The sequence below is a fragment of the Amblyraja radiata genome, chromosome 10 (assembly GCF_010909765.2).
Source record: "Amblyraja radiata isolate CabotCenter1 chromosome 10, sAmbRad1.1.pri, whole genome shotgun sequence".
NCBI classification, from domain to species: Eukaryota; Metazoa; Chordata; class Chondrichthyes; order Rajiformes; family Rajidae; genus Amblyraja; species Amblyraja radiata.
The window spans coordinates 54324113-54342123 of record NC_045965.1 but is presented as its reverse complement, the minus strand read 5'-3'; the positions used below and the strand labels follow the sequence as shown (position 1 = coordinate 54342123).

The window sequence follows — 18011 nt, the reverse complement described above, 5'->3', positions numbered from 1 at the left end:
GGATTCCAGACTTGAATATTCATCTGTAACTGAGTGCAGCTCATAGAACCTAATGAGTATAAATGAGCCCTCCACATTTTTAATAGTCCTCATTAAAGCGACATAAAAATGCATAACTAATGAATAAAACAAATGTTTTATTCATTAGTCATGCATTATATACAGCCAACAATGAAGAACTATAAGACAGAGCTTTTGGTCTTCTCATGAATATCTTTCTAACTCATTACTTTATTATTTGTGGAATTAATCTGATATATCAAACCTCTCAATTAAATTTTAACTATTACATCACGGATAAGTAAATGATTTACACACAATCAACAATAATCACATTTTCTGTGCACCACAGCTATAATGATTTGGATATCATTCAAAGTACTGGTTCTTAAAGTTTGCAATTGGATTTACATTGCCATGTCACCTCTAGTTCTGCTTAAAATGAACAGAAATGCTACCTTTAGGTTATTTGTGAAGTTCTACTGTATTTTTTAATAAAACAAATAATATTGAATGTATTGTAATTTCCCGTAGAATTTTTTTTTTTACAAATTGCTTGAAAACTATAGTTCTTTTCCATATCAATGCAATTAAAATGCATATTCGTGATAGCTCTTCAGAAGAATGCAGATGAAAAATAACACTATTTTCACATAAGGAAATAACCATAGTTCCAATGATTTAATTGCTGCTGCTGCTTCAAAGGATTAGAGTAGCCAGAGGCTCAAAACCTTCAATGCATTCCCTAGTTGGATTTTCTTTTAGATTACAAAAAACATTTTTTTCGCAAAACGGGTTGAAAATTAATTTAAAAGAAGCTATTTACATTGTATGCTGAAATACAGCGCACCTATTTTCAATGTATGTATGTATTTATCATTCAAACTGTATCAGCAATTCCACAGCTTTTTAATATCAAGCAGCACGGTGGCGCAGTGGTAGAGTTGCTGCCTTACAGAGCTTGCAGCGCCAGAGACCCGGGTTTGATCCCAACTACGGGTGCTGTCTGTACGGAGTTTGTACATTTTCCCCGTGACGGTGTGGGTTTTCTCTGAGATCTTCGGTTTCCTCCCACACTCCAAAGACATACAGGTACGTAGGTAATTTGGCTTGGTACACAGTAAGTGTCAAATTGTCCCTAGTATGTGTAGGATAGTGTTAATGTGCGGGGATCGCTGGTCGGTGCGGACTCAGTGGGCTGAAGGGCCTGTTTTCATGCTGTATCTCTAAACTAAACTAAAAATGAAGCAGAACAACATTTGGGCTTTCTTTAAGACCAGTTTTATGCATTTTAGAAACTGCGGGAACTGCAGTAATTAATAAGCATGCTTTTCATATTATAACTTTCATCTCTTTATGGTGTTTCTGACTGCATGTGCCTTCAAGTTGCTATCACATTTCAACCGTACATTTCACCTAATTCAGTGGTGAACTCATTCGAATTTTAACATCAACACTAACGTTTATTTGTGACTCCACCTCCTCACTAGTCATCCACTTAAAAAAAAATCTTGCATCCAAAATCTTGCATTTCCTCTTATTTTTCATCATAAAAATGCCAAGTCCAGTTTTAAAATGGACAGCTCCAATGTAAATATGTCGCAGTATAACTGAGCCCTCTTCTAGAGGTGCTGTAGGAATGCGTAATTACAGCATGTACATGAGCAGTTCTTTAATATATGCAGGCATTGGAATTCATACTGGAAACATGAAAATCAAGGCAGAAACAATGATTCTAAAATAAGTTCATAAGTCATGGGTGCGGAATCGGGCCATTGAGTCCATCGAGTCTCCTCCGCCATTCAATCATGGCTGAACTATCTTTCCCTCTCAACCCCCAATTCTCCTGCCTTGGACAGCATTACTAACCAAGAATCTGTCAATCTCAGCCTTAAAAAATACCCAATGACTTGGCCTCCACAGCTGTCTATGGTAATGATTCACCACCCTCCGACTAAAAAATTCTTCCTCATCTCCTTTCTAAATGTACATCCTTTTATTCTGAGGCTATGCCCTTTGGTTCTAGACTCTCCCACTAGTGGAAACATCCTCTTCACATCCACTCTAACCAGGCCTTTCACTATTCGATAAGTTTAAATGAGGTCCCCCTGATCCTTCTATACTCCAGCAAGTACAGGCCCAGTACCATCAAATGCTCATCAAACATTATCCCAATCATCCCTGAGATCATTCCCATAAACCTCCCCTGGATACTCTCCAATGCCAGCACATCCTTCCTCAGATACTTGGACCCAAAACTGCTCGCAATGCTCCAAATGCAGTCTGACCAGTGCCTTGAAAGCAGTGCATGAGCAGTGAATTTTTGGTGATTGGTGAACACTGGCAAAATCACCCCACTTTCCAACTCCACCACCTGGGTCTATCCTAACCAGTAACCTGACATGAACAGGGAGATTCCCCCTCTGCTGAAGTCCAGATCCATTGCTTTCAAGAAGGTTGATCCCATACTGTACAAGAAGGCCAAGTATGATATCTGCCAGGCTATGAGTGATGACAAGACAGACTTCCAAAACAAGGTAGAGGCTCAATCCAATCAAATGTATACAGGCAGCTGTAGAAGGCCCGAATACAAGCAGAAAATGGGGGCTTTCGCTGGCAACAATACATCTCTACCAGATGAGCACCATGCCTTTTATACCCATTTTGTACAGGCAATTAAAGGGACTCCTACGGCCTCCTACAGACCCGTTACGAACATTCTGCGAGTTTGAATCAAGGGGAAAACTCGTGAGAATTCATGAATAACTCGGGAGAATTTGTGCATTACCTCATAAAGTGGGACAGGCCCTTTAAGGCTCCACCAAGACACGCATCTTATCCCAGATATCTGATAGTTGAAGTCAGAACTGCTTTCACAAGAATATATTTTCTGAAAGTGGCCGGCTGAGACAGAGACCCTGGATGGTTCTCAAACTGTATGCCAACCGACTGTCCACAGTCTTCACTGACAAATTCAACCTCTCACTTCAACCCCATCTGCGGACAATTAATGTTTCCCAAACTTCGAATGTTTCAGGTGATAGCAAAAACCGCAGTAAATCTCCACTCAAATCCAGCTAACAGTTTGGCATTGTGAGAATATATACATATACAGGCATATTTTTTAACTTGCTGTATTACTTTTTAAGATTAAATAATTTCTAGATGACCATTGAATTAATCAATTTGAGAGAAATCGAGTGGTGGGAAAAATAAACATTGTGAACAATCCTTGTTTCAACACTTTAGAGTAGCATTCCCCCCAAGGAGCTAGTTGACATCTTTAGTTTATACATTAGCCTTCTTCTGAGTCCAACTAAGTGAGCTGTACACAGCGGAAGATATAGACACAAAAAGCTGATGCAACTCAGCGGGTCAGACAGCTGAATCCAGTTCCATAACTGAACATAACAGTTCCATAAAATAACGTAAGGTGCTGGGGTAAATCAGAAGGTCAGGCATCATCACTAGAGGACTTGGATAGGGGATGTTTGAGGATCAGATGGGAGTTAGATGTGGCCCTTGTGGCTAAAGGGATCAGGGGGTATGGAGAGAAAGCAGGTACAGGATACTGAGTTGGATGATCAGCCATGATCCTATTGAATGGCGGTGCAGGCTCAAAGGGCCGAATGGCCTACTCCTGCACCTATTTTCTATGTTTCTATCAGGACCTATCTTTAGACTGATTGTAGTAAGGGAGATAAATCTGGAGAAGAGGTGGGAGAAGGGCAAAGCCTGGCGAGTGATAGGTGGATCCAGGTGAGATTTTGATTGAAGATGGGTGGATAAACGCTAAAGGTTCAAAAGAGATTCCATAGCGTGCTTCTCCATAATAGTTCCAGGTTTACTCCACTCTTTGCTGATGATACCTTTGAAATTCACATTGACAATTTTGTGTGGCTAAACAATATTAACTTTTCATTAGCTGATTTGATTCCAAGTGAAAATTATATTCTGGCATAGATCACGTTAAATACAGAGGAAACATATACTGGACTTCCAGGCAACTCATGTGCATCCTGCTTAGTACACCGTGATCTGCTGCTGTCTGTGCTATTTTAATGCTGTCAAGAATCCATTTAAAACAAATCAGGTTAACGACTGAGTTATAATAGCAGAGACTGAAATTTATCATCAACAAGTTAACCAGTGCATTAAATGCAGCACTGAGCAGAATTTAAATCTATGCAGTTCCAAATTTCAATTGCAGTCTAAATGAATAAGATATGCTACATCATCAAAAACGTTTCTCCCATTCGAAGCTTGGCTGCCGCATAACATATGTTGTCATACAAAGATCATTTGGGGTAAGGCTGAAGAAAAGAAGAAATAAGAAATCTATCAAGGTCGCTTTTGTCTGGTAAAACAATGATCTGGAATTTATGGTCAGCTCGTCGTCTAATCGTTGTTGTGTCATTACTTTTTGTTTTCTAACATTGATGAACAGGAAGGTTGGTGCTGTAGTTAAGAAGCTAAAAAGCGCAGTGTACGGTAAGTCCTTTAAAAGAGGGGGAGGGGGAGGGAGAACGGGAGAGAGGGGGGAGAAGGAGTGGAGACAACTTTTAAGAAGCCAGAGATACACAGCTGTGAAGCTCAGCGGATATTAACATTACCGGTCGGTTATCCTTGGTTCTGAAAACTACTGCTTACATTTTTTTTTCCCAATGAGCCAATGAAATTCACCGATCAGCACTGGCTACAACCTACAAGAAGCTAAGAGAACCTTTGACCTCCTGGCAATCCACCAGGACCACCTGGCGACCCACCTACGGCACGAAAATTCTCGCTACACTCCATGGCGGCTTAATTCTAGTCGCCACTAATTTTTCAACATGTTGAAAAATTCGCGACGACCATAATGAGACCGCAACTATTTCCCAGAATGCGGGAACTCCTCACGACCAGGAAGGCGACTCCCCGACAACCACCCGCGAACATGTGGCGACCATGTAGCGACTGCATAGTATCCTGCAGTCACCTAAAAAGTCGCCTAAGTGTGACAGGCCCATTAGGCAGCTATTCTACTGCTGTACCACCATGCTGCCCTGGAACAGAAGAACTTGCTGAGGATTCTGACTAAGGCATAGAGTTTAATGGGGCGGCAAAATAGTTCCTCCAGGTGCAATGACCAAAGATCAGAGGAAACAGGGTAAAATAAGCTATGCTTACAGAGCAGTTCTTTGCAGGGTTCCGTTTCCAATGTGATTTGTCTATCTTCGTTGTTGTTGTCGATCGTAGGGAGGCACATGTCTTCACCCGTGGATTTAGCAACAACAAATTCTGTTTAAAAAAAAGAAGCACATTAAGATAGCATCCTGTTTCTTGACAATTAAACTCACTTAATTTTATTCCTCCAAAATTTTTGTATGTTCCACAGGCCACTCATGACCCAAGTTAAAGGAATCTATCCACCAACATTTTTAGAGAAGAGGTCCAGGGTGGATGAGGACGACCATGTGTAAGAATTCTTGCCCCCATTCGAAACAAGGACTGAGTTCCCCCTTGTCCTCCCCTTCCACCCCATCAGCCGTCGCATACAGCATATAATCCTCCAACATTTTCACCACCTCCAACAGGATCCCACCACTGGCCACATCTTCCCATCTCCACCCCTTTCTGCTTTCCGCAGAGACTGTTCCCTCCGAAACTCCCTGGACAACTCGTCCTTTCCCACCCAAACCACCCCCTCCTCAGGTACTTTCCCCTGCAACTGCAGGAGATGCAACACCTGTCCCTTTACCTCCCCCCTCGACTCCATCCAAGGACCCAAACAGTCTTTCCAGGTGAAGCAGAGGTTCACTTGCACCTCCTCCAACATCATCTACTGTATCCGCTGTTCCAGGTGGCAACTTCTCTACATCGGCGAGATCAAGCGCATGCTCGGCGATCGTTTTGCTGAACACCTCTACTCTGTCGTCTTAACCTACTTGATCTCCCGGTGGCTCAGCACTTCAACTCCCCCTCCCATTCACAATCTGACCTTTCTGTCCTGGGCCTCCTCCATTGTCAGAGTGAGGCCCAGCGCAAATTGGAGGAACAGCACCCCATATTTAACTTGGGTAGTTTACACCCCAGTGGTATGAACATTGACTTCTCTAACTTCAGGTAGCCCTTGCTTTCTCTCTCCATCCCCTTCCCCTTCTTAGTTCTCCCACTAGTCTTACAGTCTCCAACTCCATTCTATCTTTGTCCTACCCCCTCCACTGACATCAGTCTGAAGAAGGTTCTCGACCCGAAACGTCGCTCATTCCTTCTTTCTAGAGATGCTGCATAACCCGCTGAGTTACTCCAGCATTTTGTGTCTACTTTTGAGCCACAACCATGTTGGAACAGCAGAGCAGACTTGAGAAGCCAACTGGCCTTCTCCTGATCCCATTTTCTTTTGTCTTATTTTCTTTTGTTCTTACATTCCTTCATGTATTTTATACAAAGCACAATTGAGCAGTCATCCAATGCTCTGGTCCTAGCCTAGCTCAGGCCCTTGAGTTCTGGCAACATCCTCATAGATCTTCTCTGCACCCTTTCCAGCTTAACAATAAGAAAGAAATACCTGCACAGAAATAATACCGGATCAAATAATTCACTGCAATAGAGTACTTGCACTTCTAAATTATTGAATTTAAAAACATCTATTTTGAATTCCTGCTGGATTTGAACATAAGGAATAGAAAATAGGGGAAGCCATTATCTCCTTTGTGCCTTTGCTGCTGATCGTGGCAGATCTTTAATTTCACTGTTTACACAAACTCCATATCTCTTGTTTCCATAAAATAGCAAAAAAAACGACCAGATTTTGCCTTGAATATACTCAGTGACTGAGTTTTCACAACCCGCTTCATTAGAGAATTTCAAAAACTCATTTTCGTTTCGATGAAGAAATTACTTCTCATCTCTGTCCTGAATAGACAAGTCATAGAAAGTCACAGAACCATAGAATTATACAGTATGGCAACAGGCCCTTCGGCCCAACTTGCCCCCAGCGACCAACATGTCCGATCTACACTAGTCCCACCTGCCTGCGTTTAGCCCATATCCCTCGAAATCCGTTCTATCCATGTACCTGTGTAATTGTTTCTTTGTCCCTGCCACAACTACCTCCTCTGGCAGCTTGTTCCATACACCCACCACCCTTTGTGTGGAAAAGTCACCCCTCAGATTCCTATTAAATCTTTCCCCCTTCACCCTAAACCCATGTTCACTGATATCCAGTTCCCCAACTCTGGGAAAGAGACTCTGTGCATCTACCCGATCTATTCCTCTCATGGTTTTTATACACCTCTATAAGATCACCCCTCATTCTCCTGCGCTCCAAGGAATCATTATAAGCCGGGGCTATGACAGAAATATTTCAAATGTTATTAGAAACGGGAATAGTCCCCGAGGATTGGCGTACTGCGCATGTTGTTCCATTGTTTAAAAAGGGTTCTAAGAGTAAACCTAGCAATTATAGGCCTGTTAGTTTGACTTCAGTGGTGGGCAAATTAATGGAAAAGATGCTTAGAGATAATATATATAAGCATCTGGATAAACAGGGTCTGATTAGGAACAGTCAGCATGGATTTGTGCCTGGAAGGTCATGTTTGACTAATCTTCTTGAATTTTTTGAAGAGGTTACTAGGGAAATTGACGAGGGTAAAGCAGTGGATGTTGTCTATATGGACTTTAGTAAGGCCTTTGACAAGGTTCCTCATGGAAGGTTGGTTAAGAAGGTTCAACTGTTGGGTATAAATGCAGGAGTAGCAAGATGGATTCAACAGTGGCTGAATGGGATAAGCCAGGGGGTAATGGTGGATGGTTGTTTGTCGGGTTGGAGGCAGGTGACTAGTGGGGTGCCTCAGGGATCGGTGTTGGGTCCTTTGTTGTTTGTCATGTACATCAATGATCTGGATGAAGGTGTGGTAAATTGGATTAGTAAATATGCAGATTATACCAAGATAGGGGGTGTTGTGGATAATGAAGAGGATTTCCAAAGTCTACAGAGTGATTTAGGCCATTTGGAAGAATGGGCTGAAAGATGGCAGATGGAGTTTAATGCTGATAAATGTGAGGTGCTACACCTTGGCAGGACAAATCAAAATAGGACGTACATGGTAAATGGTAGGGAATTGAAGAATACAGTTGAACAGAGGGATCTGGGAATAACCGTGCATAGTTCCTTGAAGGTGGAATCTCATATAGATAGGGTGGTAAAGAAAGCTTTTGGTATGCTAGCCTTTATAAATCAGAGCATTGAGTATAGAAGCTGGGATGTAATGTTAAAATTGTACAAGGCATTGGTGAGACCAAATCTGGAGTATGGTGTACAATTTTGGTCGCCCAATTATAGGAAGGATGTCAACAAAATAGAGAGAGTACAGAGGAGATTTACTAGAATGTTGCCTGGGTTTCAACAACTAAGTTACAGAGAAAGATTGAATAAGTTAGGTCTTTATTCTCTGGAGCGCAGAAGGTTAAGGGGGGACTTGATAGAGGTCTTTAAAATGATGAGAGGGATAGACAGAGTTGATGTGGATCAGCTTTTCCCTTTGAGAATAGGGAAGATTCAAACAAGAGGACATGACTTCAGAATTAAGGGACAGAAGTTTAGGGGTAACATGAGGGTGAACTTCTTTACTCAGAGAGTGGTAGCGGTGTGGAATGAGCTTACAGTGGAAGTGGTGGAGGCAGGTTCGTTGGTATCATTTAAAAATAAATTGGAATGGCATATGGATGAGAAGGGAATGGAGGGTTATGGTATGAGTGCAGGCAGGTGGGACTAAGGGAAAAAAGTTGTTCGACACGGACTTGTAGGGCCGAGATGGCCTGTTTCCGTGCTGTAATTGTTATATGGTTATATGGTTATTAACAAAGGAGTACATTTTATTTGATCGGATTGCTTTTACTGGTTTCAAAAGGCCAACTATTTAGAATATATTCCGCTCTCTCAAACTATTTTGCCTCAGGTCTTTTTACCAGTCACTAAAAGTTAAACAAAATTGCTCACAAATAAATTCTCTAATAATTATAGAAAATTAGATTGCATGGAGCGATTATTGTTTGATGTATTCAATACAGATTGATGTATTCAAATGATTTAACAAATCCATTATATTTTAAACTGAATCAAAACAGTCAAAACATTAGTTTACCAAGCGAGAGAAGTCAGAGAAAACAATTTCTAATACGCTGGTGCTAGGACCATGGCATGAAGTATAACTTGGAAAGATTTAGGATATATTTCTCCCAAACGGTATCCTAACTCGTAGTGCCCAAGCATTTCCTTGTCACTGTAAAATTATTTAGGCGATCAGTTTTAGTCCAACATTTTTGGAGTAGGGTTCAATGATGAAAAACATTTTGTTCAAATAGACAGAAACAAAGTACACATTGAAGTGTAGCTGAATTGTGAGGTGATACACCAGTAACAAATAATGAGCAGCTTATTTTTAGCAGAATAAAAAATACACAAAGCATCACTGAGCCTTGACAACATATTATCGTAGATAAGAAGATTAATTTAACAAGCAAAATTATTTCAAAGCTGAGGCTGGGATTTGTGAAAAGCACCAGGGATTCCAGCAGCTTAGTATTTTCCAGCTACTTATTCACTTTAATTTTTTGAAATTATTTAAAACAACTAAAGGGACAACTTAAAAATTTGGGTCTCACGATGGAAATGTCACTATTTCAGGAGGCCAGATGCAAACTATGGCTCAAGGATGTTATGGGAAAGAGAACAGAAATGTGAATAAGAAATGAAAATGAAAAACACTGAGTCCATTTCATTTTTCTAGATAATAAGAACTTCTTGCTGATTTGAAAGATTCTCCTAAATGTGGAAATTTGTGGGTTGAAATATATTATGGAGTGTAAAATGTAGACTACATCAGCATTTGGTGTCAAAAAAATTAAAGTAGCTCTAAAATCTGAACAGTTCGGAAATAAATGATCATAATTAGGTATGCAAGTTAAACTTTCAAATAAATTCTATGCTCTTTATATATCAAGATTTGTAATTTTTTATTAAAAAATGAAATAAATGCCAACCACTGAACAAAATGCAGCAGGGTACAGCATAAATTATACTGTAAAATCTACCCTGCGGTTTTATTCAGCTTTATTCAAAGCGTTTCTGAGGAAAAACTTTTGCTGCAAAGAAATGGCTTGGTGGGTTCAAAAGCACACTTTGAGATTTTGATTAAATGAATTAGTTGAATGCAAGTACTGTTATATACTGCTTGACAGGTTTGCTATAATGACGCAAGTTAGCTGTAACAATGAGGTTTGAATATTAAAAATACATAATTGCACACGGAAGTTGTGCTTACTTTTGACTTGAGAATTAAGGGACTGAAGTTTAGGGGTAACATGAGGGGGAACTTCTTTACTCAGAGAGTGGTGGCTGTGTGGAATGAGCTTCCAGTGAAGGTGGTGGAGGCAGGTTCGTTTTTATCATTTAAAAATAAATTGGATAGTTATATGGATGGGAAAGGAATGGAGGGTTATGGTTTGAGCGCAGGTATATGGGACTAGGGGAGATTATGTGTTCGGCACGGACTAGAAGGGTCGAGATGGCCTGTTTCCGTGCTGTAATTGTTATATGGTTATATGGTTATATGGTTACCTATCATAATGAACCACTTTATCGGCTACAGGGTCACAGGGACAGGACTAGGCCAATGAATTTAAAATCTCCAATGGATGAAATCATAGAAGATCTCTGCCTTCACTCCGTTCATCATCTTGGATTACATTTATTTCAATAGCTAATGATAGTCCATTGACTCCATCTAACACCGTAAACAACTTATCTTCACATCGGTGGTGTACCAAAGTCAAAGTCAAATTTAATCGTCACAGTGAAATGAATTTGCAATGCAGCGATACAGTTGAAAAAAAGAACACACAATACACAATAGAATTTAACACCAAACATCCACCACAGCATTCTTCACTGTGGTGGAAGGCAACAAAGTTGTGCTTACTATGTCTTAAGTGATGGCAATCACTTAATGCATTGCCATTACTTGGCAAAGTTATTTTGAGAGCACCTCCCAAGCCCATTGCTCTACCCACCATGAAGGGAAAGAGCAGTGCGTTCATGGAAACTCCATCACTATCTCTGGACCCAATCCTAAAACTCCTTTTCCTGCAGTATTGTAGGAACCTAAAAGAGCTCCAGTGGGTCAAGATGGCTCATTTGTTTGATGGCCATCAAATGATGGCTCATCGCTTTATCAAGGTTAGTTAGTGATGGCTGATAAACAAAAGGACACAAAGTGCTGGAGTAACTCAGCAGTTTAGGCAGCACCCCTGGAGAACATGCATGGATGAAATTTCGGGTCGAGAACCTTCCTTGCAAACAATGAAATAAATTAAACGTTGCTTGGAAAATAAGATTCTGAGTTAGGAAGAAGAGCAAAGGAAGCTGAGATGAAAGAAACAAATACATAAAAGTATCCACAATGTCCCCTTTTCCTTTTCCCCAGAGATGCCGCTTGACCCGCTGAGTTACTCCACCATTTTGTGTCTACCTTTTGATTTTTTTTTCCACAGATGCTACTTTCTTGCAGCAGTTTATTTTTTGCCTCAGGATCCCAGTATTTGCAGGCTGTTCTATGGCCAAGATAGAGTGGGCCATGGAGATCTGAGACTCTATTCGGGACTTAAGAGGAACCGAAAGGTTTGTACGGCTCATCCGGTTTTGGGGGATGGGTGCTGTTGATGAGTGAATGGTAGGCATAAGCACCAGATAAACAATGTCAATGGGACTCACCTTAAAGGCGTCCCGATCAGATACTTAAATTGTAAAGCATAGTTATTCCAGAGGTTCCCATCTCCAGTTTAAATTCCATTTGGAATATTGTCGAAGACCAAAAACCAAGAACCAAGAACCAATGATTGTTGCTAGGACTGCTTGGTCTAGTTTTCCCACATATGTCTAAAAGAAATGTCACATTTGAAATGATGTAATTTCATGATCTTCGTTTAGTGCTGCCACTTTCTTAAGTAGAATTTATTATTGCCACATTTCTCTTTATGGTATGTAATCTCATATTGCTGTAATAAACAGTGCTATACAGTCCAATTTATTGGCAAGGTAAATGTTCCCAAGCTAATAAAGGATGATTTGTCATTACAACAATTATAGGCCCACTGTTAATTGCAATGGTTGCTTAAGTTAATGTAACCAATTAATGATTTTTTGGTATTTGGTACACAGCAATTTTGCTGTATTCAGTTTTAGCAAATTGCAAGTTGTTCAACAATAAAAGCTATCGGAAACAATAGCCTTTTTTCAATAGTAATCGAAAACTGAACATTGCGCTATAAATAGATGGTAGCATGGCAATTTCTCAAAGCTCTGATCTGCATCTTTCTTCTCTCTTTATTCTCATGTTGAAGTGAAAAATCATCACACTATCTCCTCAGTCTCTCCCATGGTTTCCTAATTGTGAAAGACTTTCCAACTGCTCTTCTGACAATTAAAACTTCAAAAAATATAATTAGCAGGTGTGCAACGCCATTTTGGTGCATTAAGGATAAACAATAAATGTTAGCAAGCTACTGAAAGAAAGAAATTGAAAACATCTGATCATTGCTTCCCAGTTAACTCTCTCTTCTTTAGCAATCTTTTTTGTAACTGTTCAGGCATTCTTTCATTGTAACCAAATTATAACTTCATTCCAATAAACGAGTTCTGTATTCCGAAAAATGCAAGGAATCATGGGATTTGTCAAAGGTCGAACGCAATAAATAAATCGAACGCAGCTTTGTAGATTCAGCGATTATAGTTTGGATCTGATTTTTTGTCTTTTTCGGTGGGGGGGGGGGGGGGGGGGGGGGGGGGTGTCCGGGCGGTGGGGGAGAGACCGGGTGTGGGGGAGACTGGGGGTGGGGGTGCGCATCACCAGCACATCACCGGCTTCTGTCCCTACGGTTCTCGCTGCCACTTCATCCACAACCCCGAGGAGGAGCGAGGGCCCCGTTCTCCCCTGCGTCAGAGCGCCAGCCTGGGCTCAGCCTCCTCCAGCCCAGCGCTCGACTGTGCTGCGTTGCGGGCTGCCTTCAGCCCCGACCTGCAGTTAGAGCTGGCCCAGACTCTGGGCTTGGGGCTGGGCAATGGAGGGGGAGGAGATTGCTGCTGCCGCCAGCACCACCATCACCAACCGTACCCGCAGCTCCAGCGGGCGCCGGCCTGCCCATGGCCGGCAGGAACCCGTCCGCAGACTCCAGCAGCAGCGGCTCCGAGTCGCCCGTCTTCGAGCAGAGCCGGCAGCTGCCCATCTTCAGCAGGATCTCGGTGTCGGACTGAGGGGAGGGTGGTGAGATGGAGGACTGCCGGCCAACCGGGCAGGACAAGCAGAGCCGAGCTGGAGCCAGCAGCTGCAGCGCTGGCTGCAAGTCCATGGCCACCCCAAACACCTACAGGGACGGGACACCGGGGAGGGGACGGGGAAGGGCCTACAGCAACTCAACAGCACCAGCAGCGAAGGAGAGTCGAGCCGACCCCGACCCCAAATGAAACGCCTGCACACAATCCAGCACCATTGTTGCCAAGACATTATAGCTAGTGGCCTATGACCTGGGCATGCACAATCGGAATACCGAACTCACTTATTACAGTGCCAGAGACCCGGGTTCGATCCTGACTACCGGTGCTGTCAGTACTAAGTTTGTACGTTCTTTCCATGACCGTGTGGGTTTTCTTTGCGATCTTCGGTTTCCTCCCACACACCAAAGACGTACAGGTTTGTAGGTTAATTGGCTACATGCAAATTGTCCCTCGTGTGTGTAGGATAGTGGTAATGTGCAGGGATTGCTGGTCGGTGTGGACTTGGTGGGCTGAAGGGCCTTCTTCCGTGCTGTATCTCTAAGCAAAACTAAATGGAAAAATATCCCTGCAGATAAACATCCCTGCCTGCAACATATAGGCATTTTACAATGAGCTACTAATTCTCGTGCTGGGACCAACTATTGCTCACACGTTTGGATTGTGAAGAGTTACTCATGCTATGTGGATGTAGATTGTGTGAAGGCACTCTCTGCATGCAAGTAAATGTTTTCAATCCGAGATTTGTGGAGAAAGAAAAAGTAATTGGTGCAGAATATTCAGAAGGTGTGCCAAGGGTTTAGAAGTGAAACAAGTTTGAGGAAGTCTCGACCCAGCATGGGTCTGTGAAGAAAATTATCCATGCTCTGCAAAAAAAAACTGGTTTGATACCAGGAGGCAGAAGCTATAACTTCAAACTAATACAGTCATGCAGTACTTGTACAATGCAAGACCACACTAACCCTGAATTGGAATCTGGGCGGTAATTGTCAATTACACACATCCTGTGATACTCACTTTACAGGAAATTCAGCCCAGCGGACCTGGGGTGTCATTTTTTTTTTTTGCACACAATGTGATTCCGTTCCTATGAAAAATGAAATGTAATTGAAAGTTGGGGGCTTACTGTAAAGAATGCAGAGTCAGCCAGTTTCCTTCTGAGTTCTGTGTGTGTGTGTGCGTTGCGCTGAATCAATTATGAGCAATAGTGTCCAACAACTTATGATGTTCAACTAGATGTCAACATTGTGATTTATATTGGTGCAGTTGTTGGGGTTTGAAGGTCAATTTTAATCAGGAGGTATGGCGGCAATTAGTACGAACAAGAACCAGTTTTCAAAATAAAAACGTGTTCACATGTGACTTACGAACAGTAGTCAAACACACACCATTGTGAAAATGACATTGTTGAGCGGCACAGTGGCGCAGCGGTAGAGTTGCTACCTTACAGTGCTTAGAGCACCAGAGACCCGGGTTCGATCCCGACTACGGGTGCTGTCTGTACGGAGATTGTACGTTCTCCATGTGAGATCTTCGGTTTCCACCCCCACTCCAAAGACGTACAGGCTTGTAGGTTAAATAGCTTGTTATGAATCTAAAGTTGTCCCTAGTGTGTATAGGATAGTGTTAATATGCAGGGATCACTGGTCGGCGCGGACTTGGTGGACCGAAGGGCCTGTTCCCGCGCTGCATCTCGAAACTAAACTAAAACTAAACACAAAGTGGTAACTCAGTGGTTCAGGCAGCATATCTAGAGAACATGGATATGTGACTTTTCGGGTCGAGACCCTTCTTCAGGCTAAGGTGATGAAACACGGTGATGAAACAAACTACAGAGCGGAGGTGCAGAACCTGGCGGACTGGTGCACCAATAACAACTTGGCACTAAACACCTCCAAGACCAAGGAGCTGATTATTGACTTCAGGAGGTCCCATTCTGGAGAATACGCCCCAATCTCCATTTACGGGGAAAGTGTGGAGAGAGTGTCCAGCTTTAAGTTTCTGGGCACTCAAATTTCAGAAGACCTCACATGGTCCACAAACACCGCTGCGCTGGTCAAGAAGGCACAGCAACGACTGTTCTTCCTGAGGACATTAAAAAAGACTGGTCTGCCCCAACAACTGCTGACAACGTTCTACCGCTGCACCACAGAGAGCATACTAACGTATGGCATCTCTGTGTGGTATCTCAGCTGCACGGAGGCGGAGAGGAGAGCTCTTCAGCGCGTCGTCAACAGAGCGCAGCGGATCATCGGGACAGAGCTACCAGCCTTGGAGGGCATCTACCACACGCGGTGCCTCAGGAAGGCCCTCAGCATCCATAAGGACTCATCACACCCCTGCCACGGTCTGTTTCAACTACTTCCCTCCGGCAGACGTTACAAGGCCTTCTACGCCTGAACCTCCAGACTCAGGAACAGTTTTATCCCAAGAGCTATAGCGGCTCTGAACCGGCCCTAATGAGTGCCCCCCCACCCACCCCCTTTGGACAGTCTCCCTCAGATGGTCACGTCAATCAATTCAGCTTGCTTATTTATGTATTGTATTTATTTACCTTTCTTGTACACTTCATGGAGCTGCACACTAAATCTCGTTGCACTGACGTGCAATGACAATAAAAGATATTATTATTATTATTATTATTATTAGGTCAGTCGGGTTTTGACCCAAAACCTCACCTGTCCAAGTTCTCCAGAGATGCTGCTTGACCTGCTGAGTTACTCCAGCACTTTTTGCCCTTTTGTGTGTAAACCAACATCTGTGGTTCTTTGTTTCTACAGATACCATTGTCTGAATGATTGCAGGCTACTGACTCATGGACGTTGATCAATTAAGTAATATATTCTGGAAATTGTGAAGACAACCTCTTCTGCTGACATTTGTATGAAGAGGCTTTATTAAACAACTGGACTAAGTGGGACCCGTTGGGTTTAAGAAGGAACTGTAGATGCTGGAAAATCGAAGGTACACAAAAATGCTGGAGAAACTCAGCGGGTGCAGCAGCATCTATGACCGTTGAGTCCCAGGTTTACACTTGACTGGACCCCCAACGCAATATTCCACCTCTCCACCAATTCCAATATTGGTGGCCAGTGGGGGGGGGGGGGGGGGGATTCTGGAGCGCTAGCATGGGTGTTGTGGGTCAAGTCAAGTCAAGCACAGTGAGTTCAGGGCCAACAATCCATTTCAATCCATTTCATGTCAAGTCAATCCATTTCAAGTCAAGTCAAGTCAAGCACAGGCAGGCGGGGCCAGCCAACAATACAATCCATTGGCTTTCATTTCAGGTGAGGTCAAGCAAAGCAAAGGCAAAGCAAAAGCAAAAGCACAGGGCAGGCCAAACAATTCATTTCATTTCATTAAGGGCTAACAAATCATTTATTGCAAGCACATTAAGGGTTAACAAATCATCAATCATTGCAAGCACATTGCTGGCTAACAAATCATTTATATCATGCACATTAAGGGTTAACAAATGATCATTCATTGCAAGCACATTACTGGCTAACAAATCATTTATTGCAAGCACATTAAGGGTTAACAAATCATCATTAATTGCAAGCACATTAAGGGTTAACAAATCATTTATTGCAAGCACATAAAGGGTTAACCACATAAAACACAAAGAGCGTAGACTCACAGCAGAATCACAGTTGTGGCCTCTCCACAGTGACTGATTCATGCCCAGGCAACCGGGGTTTTATAGTCCTGCCCCCCCCAGAAGGGGCATTACCTTCAACATGGTGATTGACAGGCGAGAGGACCAATCAGTTGATCTCAAATTATTTTAAACATTCACAACCTTTTTATTTTTCATCGATCGGAAAAATCCTCGTGGTTGCATCAGCGGAGGAGGACTGTGAGTAAGATGGCCAAAATTCATAGCGATATATGGTAGCGTACTTTCTAAAATCAATATACAGCACAGACAGGAAGTGGTCAAGATGAGACTTTTAGTTATATCTTTACTTTTAGTAATATCTATCGATACATTAAGGACATTGAATCCGTTAGATATTAGGCATCCTGGTTTTGCACAATTGTAAGTAATGTGGAGAAAACAATAAATAAGTGTTGGTGTTAATTGGCCTATGTTGAAACTTCCAGGATGAGATCAAAGAAGAGAGAAAATGGACATTCTGTTACGTGATTCATAGTTAAAGACGTTCTAAAAATGTAATTCTGGAAAATTACTTCTCTACAGCTGAAAGTAAGTAAATTACGTAACAATCATTACTGTAATTGTGTTCAGGCACCTACTGTTATCTTTGTGCTTAAAGTTTGTAAAACATTGATATACTTTGAGTTCAATAGAAACTTTTGAAATGCTTCCAGGAAAACCTCTCAAATGCCTGTTTATTCTGCTGAGTAGAGTCATTTTACATCTGTAGCTTTGGTTTCCACATGGTTCAAAGGTACAAAACAAGCATGGCCCGTGCAAGTAGTAGGCCATTCGTAGAGTCATAGAGCATGGAAACATCAGCCCAACTTGCCCAACTAGCCCAACGCCCACACCGATCAACATGTCCCATCTGCACTAGTCTCACCTGCCTGTGTTTGGCCTATATCCCTCTAATCATATCCTATCCATGTACCTGCATAAATGTTCCTTAAACATTGCGATAGTACCTGCCTCAACTACCTCCTCCAGCAGCTCGTTCCATATACCCATCATCTTTAGTGTAAAAAAGTTACCCCT

At 42.3% G+C, this 18011-nt stretch overlaps 1 protein-coding gene across 1 annotated transcript in view; it reads right to left on the bottom strand.

Moving 5' to 3' along the window:
* dpyd (dihydropyrimidine dehydrogenase) overlaps window positions 1–18011 on the bottom strand; it is a 675582-nt gene that overhangs the window by 579576 nt on the left and 77995 nt on the right. Inside the window, exon 2 of the mRNA XM_033028889.1 lies at window positions 5170–5280. Within this exon, the coding sequence (XP_032884780.1) occupies window positions 5170–5280 (111 nt within the window). The remainder of the gene's footprint in view (window positions 1–5169; window positions 5281–18011) is intronic.